Source organism: Diuraphis noxia, unplaced genomic scaffold, assembly GCF_037042655.1.
Source record: "Diuraphis noxia isolate RWA-SAM2 unplaced genomic scaffold, SU_Dnox_SAM2 contig0002, whole genome shotgun sequence".
Lineage (NCBI taxonomy): Eukaryota > Metazoa > Arthropoda > Insecta > Hemiptera > Aphididae > Diuraphis > Diuraphis noxia.
The window spans coordinates 63,512,001-63,521,823 of record NW_028301712.1 but is presented as its reverse complement, the minus strand read 5'-3'; the positions used below and the strand labels follow the sequence as shown (position 1 = coordinate 63,521,823).

Below are 9,823 nucleotides of genomic sequence, written 5' to 3'. Positions count from 1 at the left end.
CTTCTTTATTAATTTTTTGGTATTTCATTTATTCTTATTAGATTCTGAACGAAGTGATAAAGAATGTATTGATTTTACAATGGTGTGTGTACAGCATAACTAGTCGAAATAATGCTTCAATTTCAAACTTTGGGGGTGGTTTCCGATGTAAAAGTGAATATCCTTGGTGCATTATAGAGGTCAAAAGTAAACATTTTCCAACAGTTTTCAAAAAAATGGAGAAAAACAAAAAAAAAATGACAGAAAAACGGGAATTTTTACACAAAACCAGTTTTCGACCAAATCGATTTTTTATATGGTTGTAACTCAAAAACTAATCACTGTAAATACTTGAAATCTTCAACAAATGTTTATGTTATCTATTTACAGTTTAATTTTGAAAAATTGTTGACTTTTTTGAGTTATTTATAGACCACTGAAATTTTCGATTTTTATGAGAATTTTTTCTAAGTGTCGGTAAAAAAATGTTGGGTGACCAAAAAAACTTGAAAATTTAGGTTATTCATAAGGTTCATTATGAGTTGTTCTTATTGAAGCTAAAAAAAATTAAAAATCGTAACGTGCAATGCACTACAAAACTACTGAATTGATTTTGATAAGACTCTAATAAATGTTGTCATTGGGTTCAACATTAAAAATATAAAATACTTGACATTTTGATAAGTAAAAAGATTAATTTTTGATTTTGATTTATTGAACATTTAAGAAATATTTTTTGAAATATTTGCATTTATAGTTATACTGCTCATAGATTATTGTAATATGATAGTATATTAGTATGAGGTATTTGAATCGGTAATATTGCAGAAAGTTTAGGAAAATAAACGCGCTCGAAATTCTAATGTTGCTGGCCGATAAGAACGATTACCTATCGTACACGCTGGCTAGTAACAAACGTTTTCGTCTAGGAGATTTTTAAATTTAAAAGTCTGTGTTGAAAGAGACGTTTTTAGTTCATTTGCAATTCTCAATTCGACCAGCGACTACATACACTCGTATACACATACGCACATTTAAAAAATGGCTGCTTACCATCGCAAAATACAAGAAGTTCAAGTCCAATTACTCCTGATCTTGCATGAAATAGTTGCGGGTATCACGGATGGATATTATGACAAAAACGACGACATGCACAACTGGGTCATAGCTCTTCTGCTTGCTATCGCTCAAGATACCATGTCAAAAAATGTCGATCTGTCTCCAGAATCGGAACCCATGGATGTGGATGAGGTCTCCGAAGACACAATAATGTTCGACACAGAAGATGCGAAAAATACCGATGACCAGTTGTCATTTTCCGTAGGCAGTAGTGCATGGTCGAGTGGCGACGCGCCGTTCTTCGAGTCGGGGCCCGTCGAAACCACTCCGATTCCGAATGACGGCCCACTCGACGATGCAGAGAAGACGTGTGAAGCTGAAAACGGAATTGAGCCGGCTCAGGGCATTGAAGAGCCAGACAACGGTGAGGTCGTAGGTAGGCTGGACCCGCCAGCAACAACCGGAAAATCCGACCAGCCACGAAGGTACAAGACCTCGTGCTGGAAAGGCGTCAGGCGGATTTTCCGACGTCTGTGTTGCTGGCGAAGAGAAACCGTCCGCGACCCACGTTAGTCTGGCGGTCCCCTAAGGGCCGATGATGTCGTCAGGAAGACGGCGACGAATAGGAGGGGAGGATACGGGAAAGAGCCCGGAAGGTGCACGGCGGTAAGTCACCCGAACGCGTTTCCCGACCACCCACGTAGCGACGGGTTCACGAGCGTAGCGCTCTCGGTCGTCGTTGACGCGCGAGACCCTCTGGCGGCTCGGCGAGCGCCCGGCAGTTACAGTCGCGTGGATCGATGGACGACGATGTCGACGGCACGGTGTTTAGTTGAGGTAACGGCGTGGGCAACGATTCCGCCCCGACCGTACCTACGATGATGACGGCGGCGATGGCGACTCGTTACGATGGCAGTGGCGGACACTTTGGCTCGAGGTAAGTGGTATAGAGATTTATGTGTTAGGAACACGGATGTCAGCGGCAACGAACCCGAGGAAACTATGAATGTTTCAGGGTCCGGTGGCGTGCGACTTCGTGGTGACGGTCATTGCAGGACAAAGACGCGGCTGAAGGGTCGACGCCAGCGCGAAAATTACCGATTGTCAAGGATCGCGGCACGTCGTTCGTGCGGCGGTCCGATGGCTCTCGCCTTTTCGTCCCGCGGTAAACCCACATCGGCCGTGTCGCTTGTCCGTATAGCGATCACCGTCCATTCCGCGGCATGCACCAAATCTCGATTCTCTCGCTTCGTGTCCAACGGTATCCGCTGCAAGTCTGTCGCTAGAGTCGTCTCACCGTCGACCATCAAAGCGCTAACATCGCGCACTAGCCGCCGTTGCTTGTCGTCGTCGACCATCGATCCCGCGGCCGTCTCGGTCTGGCCTCGCCGGCTGGGCAAGGTCGTCACGCGTCCGAGCAAACTCGCCCGTGACACTCGTCTACCCGTGGGACCAGTCGTGGAACGTTGTGGAGGTGACCAGTGGCCAAAACTGTTACAAATCCGCACCCAATCGCCATCTCGTATCCTCCCCTCCTTGTTTTTGTGTCTCCTGACTGACCTATTTTTTTTTTTTTGTGTATATATTGTTGTTGTTTATCTCCTTCTTTAATGTTGTTTGTCTCCCCCCCCCCTTTTTGGCTAAATCTTGTACTGGCAACATTTAAATTATAGTAATTTTGTGCTATTTTTTTGAATGTTCTCATTTTTTAAAAAATGTTTCCCCAACCCCTTTTTTGTTTTCGAAAATCTTTTACTTGTAAAAATGTAATAATTTAGCCATTTTGTGCTAATTCATAAAAAATTATACATATTATATCTTCAAAAATGTTTTCCTTATGATTATAGCAACTTTGCTCTATTTTTTGCCAGTTATAAAATATTTTTTCAAAACTGTATGTTCATTTTTTTTATTTGAAACATGTACCTATATAAATGTATACATTTGTAACTGTTCGTTCAATTGTTATAATATGTGAATTTTAATTTTGTAATTGATTATAAATTTGTTAAATTAATAAAAGATAATTTTTGTATACACAAGCAATTTCAGTTTCTTCTTTTTTCGTATTGTTAAGTGTGTAAATCAAATGTTAATGACTTAAAAATCATTAAAAGATATATTTTCAACAGAAACCTTGTTTGTTATTTATACAGAGTTTAGAGTTTATAAATCCGTCGACATTCAGTACAACTAAGGTTACCATTAGTACTCTTTTAAGAGTACATGTACTCAGTGCCGCAACTTGGTACATATTGGTGGGTGTGCGACCAAATATATAGAGCCCGTGTACAGTGGCGCAACAATGTGTGATGGCGGAGGTGGGGGCAAGCTCCCGCGAATAATATTCAGACCCCTGCCGTCACAACTTGACAAAAATAAAAAATTCGAATATATGATATAATTCACCCCCCTGTCATTCGAAATAATTATTTTCATTATTTTTATATAATTTTGGTTAGGTGTTACTGTGTTAGGACTTTGTTTTATATTATAATAAATAATAATAATTATTATTCTAAGGTATTCATTAGTTTCTATTTTTTGATAAAATAATAAGATAGTAAGATACCACTTTGTGAAAAACCTTAGTACTTAATAAAATATATTTAACACTATCTTAATGAAAACACATATTATATTAACACATAATATATGATGATTTATAAAATAATAAATAATAATAAAATTGATTTCATTAAATATAGGTAGTTTTAGATTCTGAACGAAGTGATGAATGTATTGATTTTACAATGTTACAATTAGTAACTAGGGCTGTGCCGATATACAAACTGATATTAGCAATATCGATTTTATCAGTATCAGTTTTTTTTTAAACTGACATGAAAAAAAAAAATGTATCATACATAGATTAAATATTTGATTGTATTAAAAATTTAACACTTTAATTGTTATAAAAAGAATTAAACAAGGAATGTTTAATAACTGAAAAAGGGAAAATTATTATTTTTTAAATATTATGTGAATAGTTTTTTATTTGTTTTATTAAAAAGTTAAAATTATACTTATAGACTATAGTTACAACTTATAAATGTATAACTTAAATCAATAAGTTATAATTTATTATCAACTAACAAGATAAAAAAGTGTTCATTTTAAGTAGCTATTTTAAATTTTTAACTTTGTAATATTTAATATTTATTATTTATGTACAACTGTGTTAACTCTATTTGTATTAAACATTAATTGTATAATATTTAATATTTATTAATTATTTAATTTAATCATTATATAATTTATTAATATATAATAATATTGATTATTATAGTATTACTAGTTATTACTTAGTACTTATTGGTAAGTATTATCGGGTATTTTATAATATCGGTTCATGCTTTTGGATAGAAATTCAAAGTTTTGAATACATCGGTTATTGGATTTAAATCTGCATAACATATCAGTTTATCAGTTAAAAGTGATATTGGCCCATCCCTATTAGTAACCAATAGCTACAAGTTAAAAAATATATAAAATGTATTTAATAAGACACAAATTATGAATTTTTTGTCATGTCAAATATTTAAATGAATAGCTCAGAGAATAAAAAGGACCTCTTAAGTAAAGCAAAGATTAAAAGAAAGAAATCATAAATTACTATTTATATAAAAATTTTTTTTTAAATCGAAAAAAAATGTTAGTATAAATAAACTTGTTAAACTAATATGTATTATAATATATATTTATATTATTTTTAACGTAAAATTAAAATTAAATAATACACAATTTTACTTTAAGGTTAATAAGAATGTAATATCAACAATCAACATCTCAACATAGAGTAATTATTGAGATATTTGTTACCAAATTATAAATTACTATTTACAAAGTTATAAGAACATAATTTCTCTTCTATTAATATGGTCCACTATCCAAAACTGAATGTAGCCTCAACCTTAATCCAGAATTCAATTAAGCAAAATATGTTTTATTTATACTAAGTGACATCAATATCAAATAAACAATCATAAATAATATTTAATACAATGATTTATATATATTTATATGATTAGTTGCAGGACTTAAAATAAATATTGACTTCAATTATCTACTATTTCTTAGTTTGAATTAAATAGTTATTATACTTAAGTATTTATCTTGAATTGTGGTTCTTGAAGAAAAAGTTGTAATGACAATGTACAATTGTATTTGTCCCAAATACTACCCATGTGTAAGTATATATAGACGTTTCACCGATGTTACAAATATATTTTATTTTAATCAAAAGTACACAATTGTAGATGAGGTTAAATACATTTTTTATTAAACCTTGAAAAAAAAAATAATATATATGATTTTAACATGCATGAAGAAATTAAAATGTAGTATTTATGATATTTCATTCTCATTTAACAATAAGTTAGGTATACCAGCTGATATTGGAAACACTCTTTCTGTTTCTGGACATATAAGTTCACCATTTATAATTTCCACCTAAATGAAATAAGTAATAAAATAGTTAGAATATCAATCTTTTTAAGGTATAGAAAAATATTAAATACTTTATATTTTTATATTAAATCAACAAGTTAACTAAAATTATATGATTGGATCTTAATATTTATAATGATCATAAGACCTGAAATAACATTTAATCAGGAAATAAAATAAATTAGCGATTCTTAACCTGTGGTCTGTGATACTCATGACAGGGGTCTCCGCAGGCTTAACACCTAACATAAGTTAATAGTGACATGCAGTGACGTATTTAGGGGGGGGGGGCTAGAGGGGGCGATCGCCACGGGCGGCATTTTTATAGGGGCGGCATTAGATTTTTACATAACCCATCTTCTGTTAATGAAAATGAAAATGAAAAATAATATAAATTAGTTTTTTTTTAATCAATAATATGTAAATGTGACTAATTTATAAAGATAACATTAAAATTTTAAATCTGCTATTTTTTTTCAAACTTTTGTTCTAAAAAGGATAACGATAACGGGTTGTCACCGGAAAGTAAGCTCCAATGCGCTCGGTAGGTTGAAAAAGTCAAAAAAAAAATTTTGGTGGGGGGGAGGGCGGAAAAACATAGGCACCCGGGCGCCAAATTTCTGAATACGTCTCTGATGACATGAGTGTATCATTACAATATTTTTGATTATTTTTTTTTTTTTCATATAAAATATATCTTGTACTGTAAGAGATAAAGCTATGTCTACTTCCAATAATTTGTAATAGAAAATAGTTATAATAATTATATGATAACATGAGATGTTTTGTAAAAAAAAGGTACTCAACAAAAAAATTGGTAGGGGGTCTGCAATTTCTAAAAATATTTCATTGGAGGTCTGTGTTCAACAAAAAGTTAAGAACTGCTGGAATTAATCATACATTTTTTAAAGTAAATCCACACTTAGAAATTTATAATAAATATAAATAGTAAGAATTTTTATTAGTGTCCAAATTTAAGCTAGCCATACACGATCCGGTTCGCCGGAGAGGTTGGACTGCGCAGTCACACGCTTTCCGGCCAATAGTCTTCAGCTAATACCAATATACAGCCATACACGATCCGGTATGCCTGTACAATCATGACTGCGCAGGCCAAAAGAATCGTTTTTCGATTCTTTTCCGGCCGCCTGCACAGTCTCCGAAAACTGCGCAAACTTGTAACACACACGTTCCAGAAAAACTGTGCAGTTCGCCTGCGCAGTCTGACCTCTCCGGCAAACTGGATCGTGTATGGCTAGCTTTAAATGCAAATTAATACAAAATTACTATAATTGACTATTAAGGCAATAAATGAAACATGGTCATGCTATAGAGTGTATAACATGAGAGAACAAAGAATGGTTGTATTTAATGTCTGCCTACACTTACTTCCATGAGTACATGGTGTACTTTTTTGAGGTATTCTTCATCGTCTTCATAATCATCAATTAACTCATCGGATAAGTCATTGCTATGGCCGATCTAGAATAAAAAACAAACAATCAGATACAGCGTGAAATCCATTAATATCATGGAAAATTGATGTCAATTGCTTGTGTAACAACAATGAAACAATCATACATACTTGCACAGCGGCGTTAACAAAAACTTTCCAATCAAGTTTTGGGATGATTTTCTTCACAAATTCCTTGTTGAATTCAGATTCGGATATCTTGACATCTTTTGCCTGTCCAAAAAAATATATAGCACATACAATATATATATGGAGTTTTGCTAAAATATCAAAGAAGAGAACTATCCCTAAAGCCTTCCGGAATATTAGCTATTGTATAATTTTTGGAGCATCCTGGTATAACTCCAACAATAAAATGAACTCTGACCAAAAAATCTGCTCTGTCAACAAAACTTCTACCCTATACTACAAACACTTCCACACAAAAATAGAATCCAAACCCAACCAGCTTATCAGGGACCTTACCATATCAGCACTACTAGGAAACCCAACCAACTCAAGCGGAACTGCTACCTTAAAATTGTATAAATTGTAAAATGTAAATGTAAAGCCACTAGGTGTCTCTAATGTGAGATTTCTTACCATGCCATCATTCATTCTTAGTTTTTCTCATTTCTACCATAATTATTACTTATTGTAGACCTGCATAGACTGTAATATTTTCTAAAACACAGTAATATTTAAAAAAAAAAATCATACAATTTTACAATAAGAAGACAACAATAATAAATTAATGAGGACAACGGGGAAATAAAACAACAATGAAATCACTCACGACAATGCGAAGCGGATATCCTACTTTGACTCCTTTCAGACTCTTAGACGACAGCAAATTGTGCGTCAGCAATTTCATGGTTGGCGATAAGTTAGTGGACTACTTAAGCGTATCGCAAAAAACTAATATTACTGATCGGCAGCCGACGGTTGGATACACCACGTGAAACCGTATATCATGGCTAGACGCTAGACTAAGTGATTGTGAATATGTGAATGCGTTATGCCTTATGCGGCTGAAATATGAAAACAAACAACAAACCACAATCAACTATTATCAAATCCTAAAAAGTGTGGCCATTGGCACGGTACGAAGCGTGGTACTCCAAAAAAGTATGCCCGGTCGTGGTATCTTCATGATTTAAAACCAGAATACCAGATTCAGCTATATAGTAAGTTGGGTATCGTGTCGTGTCTCGTGTCAATCAAATTGTATTTTTATTGGACATTTCATTTTTTGTATCTTTTAATAACCAAGTTAAAACCAATTTACGATAATATTTAATACACGGATATCAAAGACCCGTGTACGATAATAATTGTATGATCTAAGGTTACCAGCAGCTATGACGTTCAGAGGCTTGTTAATTTTTTAGCTCATTATCATGTCAAAATATTCTGTGCAATGTGCACAATGTAGATACTAGCCTGCTGATACTAGATTGTTATTGTATAATCATAATGTATAGTGACTTACCGTTTGACTTTAAATATTCCGTTTTTGTCATTAGTTTAAATCATTATACATAAATTTACACATTCTTGTTACAATCTGTTATCTGTTTCTATAAATAATAAATAAGAATAAAATTTTATCTTTTTCATCATTTCATTGAGCCCTTACAAACAGCTACGATATGTCAGGCTACGATTCCCGGAGTGATGGACCCGGATTTGTCGGAATTCGATTCTGTCAAGAATGGTAATAATATATAAATTCGTTTTTAGTCATTCAATTTTATTTTCATTTCGATTGGACCATTGCGTTGTCAATACTACTTTTTTGAAGTTGAAACAACGAGTTCCTATTAATAATTTAAATGGTTGAGAATGGCTAACGCCATTAAACAAACATACTAATTGTTTAAATTAATTATTAATTTTCGGTATTGTTTGTTTTCCAGTAACAACATGTTATATCCAAAAGAAGACAAAGAACATAAAGTACTGCTGTACGCTGTGAGTAAATTATATTATTATTGAGCTTATCAATTTTTTTATTATTATTATTATTATTAACCTTATGCAATTGTTTGGTCGTTTAAAAATATATTAGATTGCTACATTGTTTTTATGAGTAACTATTGATGTTTCATTTGTACATTAAAGTATAAATAAGATGTTAAATGTTTCAGTGTCGAAATTGCGATCACAGACAAATGGCAGACAGCAATTGCATTTATGTGAACAAAATTATGCACGAAATCAAGTAATTTAAAATGTCTGTATACAGATTGACTTTGTAACTCATTAATATTTTATTTTGTAATTAGTGAACTTACTCATATTGTTTCTGATGTAACATCGGATCCAACTTTACCCAGGTCTGAAGATCATCCCTGTCCAAAATGTAAACACCGTGAATCAGTATTTTTCCAAGCTCAAACCAGACGCGCAGAGGTATATTTTTAGGTACTAGGTATTTTATTTTAATTATGTCTTAATTTTGTTATTTTATTTTTATTTTCAGGAGGAAATGAGATTGTATTATGTATGTACTAATCCTCATTGCATACATCGTTGGACTGAGTCGTCTATTTAATTTTTATACTATGTAATGATTTTATTTATACATTTAAAGACAATATTTATAATTGAAATGATTAAAATAAAACATAATATGTATTATTTAATCATACACTTTATTATGAACAATGGAAAATAAACTATTAATTAAAAATATCAATATGTCACAACTTAAACTTAATCCTTTCATTAAACATTGTTGAGCAGCGTTATAAATTGTTTTAAATATAATAATTATAACTTTAAAATTCCAAAGTGGTATAAAATTATATAAAATTATTTTCATCAAATGCACCTTTTGATTACTAGTTGTGTTTGTTTTTTGTGGATCTTTTACTGAGG

The 9,823-nt window shown here is 32.7% G+C and overlaps 2 protein-coding genes across 3 annotated transcripts; one reads left to right on the top strand and one right to left on the bottom strand.

Moving 5' to 3' along the window:
* Nucleotides 1-5,244: 5,244 nt before the first annotated feature.
* LOC107170884 (multifunctional methyltransferase subunit TRM112-like protein) lies at nt 5,245-7,959 on the bottom strand. Of its 2 annotated transcripts, XM_089219372.1 has the most exons (5): nt 7,737-7,949; nt 7,544-7,624; nt 7,073-7,174; nt 6,877-6,969; nt 5,245-5,490 (listed from the first exon to the last, which is right to left on the bottom strand). In XM_089219372.1, exons 2-5 carry the CDS (start codon nt 7,556-7,558, stop codon nt 5,386-5,388), a joined length of 315 nt encoding a protein of 104 aa, XP_089075498.1. In that variant the 5' UTR covers nt 7,559-7,624; nt 7,737-7,949; the 3' UTR covers nt 5,245-5,385. The 2 variants fall into 2 exon arrangements, with proteins under 2 accessions (XP_089075498.1, XP_089075497.1); XM_089219371.1 differs by lacking the exon at nt 7,544-7,624 and having other exon boundaries at nt 7,737-7,959.
* Nucleotides 7,960-8,120: 161 nt separating this feature from the next.
* Polr2I (RNA polymerase II subunit RpII15) lies at nt 8,121-9,641 on the top strand. Its single transcript, XM_089219370.1, has 5 exons — nt 8,121-8,657; nt 8,860-8,914; nt 9,091-9,164; nt 9,229-9,355; nt 9,426-9,641. Exons 1-5 carry the CDS (start codon nt 8,593-8,595, stop codon nt 9,495-9,497), a joined length of 393 nt encoding a protein of 130 aa, XP_089075496.1. The 5' UTR covers nt 8,121-8,592; the 3' UTR covers nt 9,498-9,641.
* The last annotated feature ends 182 nt before the right edge of the window (nt 9,642-9,823 follow it).

Excerpts from the sequence above, each read along its gene's own strand:
- LOC107170884 (XM_089219371.1), bottom strand. The coding sequence starts at position 7,814 with ATGAAATTGCTGACGCACAATTTGCTGTCGTCTAAGAGTCTGAAAGGA. Across the intron at positions 6,970-7,072 it reads TTGTTAACGCCGCTGTGCAA|ATCGGCCATAGCAATGACTT; the intron begins GTATGTATGATT and ends TTTTTATTCTAG. Across the intron at positions 5,491-6,876 it reads TACACCATGTACTCATGGAA|GTGGAAATTATAAATGGTGA; the intron begins GTAAGTGTAGGC and ends TATTTCATTTAG.
- Polr2I (XM_089219370.1), top strand. The coding sequence starts at position 8,593 with ATGTCAGGCTACGATTCCCGGAGTGATGGACCCGGATTTGTCGGAATT. Across the intron at positions 8,658-8,859 it reads ATTCGATTCTGTCAAGAATG|TAACAACATGTTATATCCAA; the intron begins GTAATAATATAT and ends TTTGTTTTCCAG. Across the intron at positions 9,165-9,228 it reads AAAATTATGCACGAAATCAA|TGAACTTACTCATATTGTTT; the intron begins GTAATTTAAAAT and ends TTTTGTAATTAG.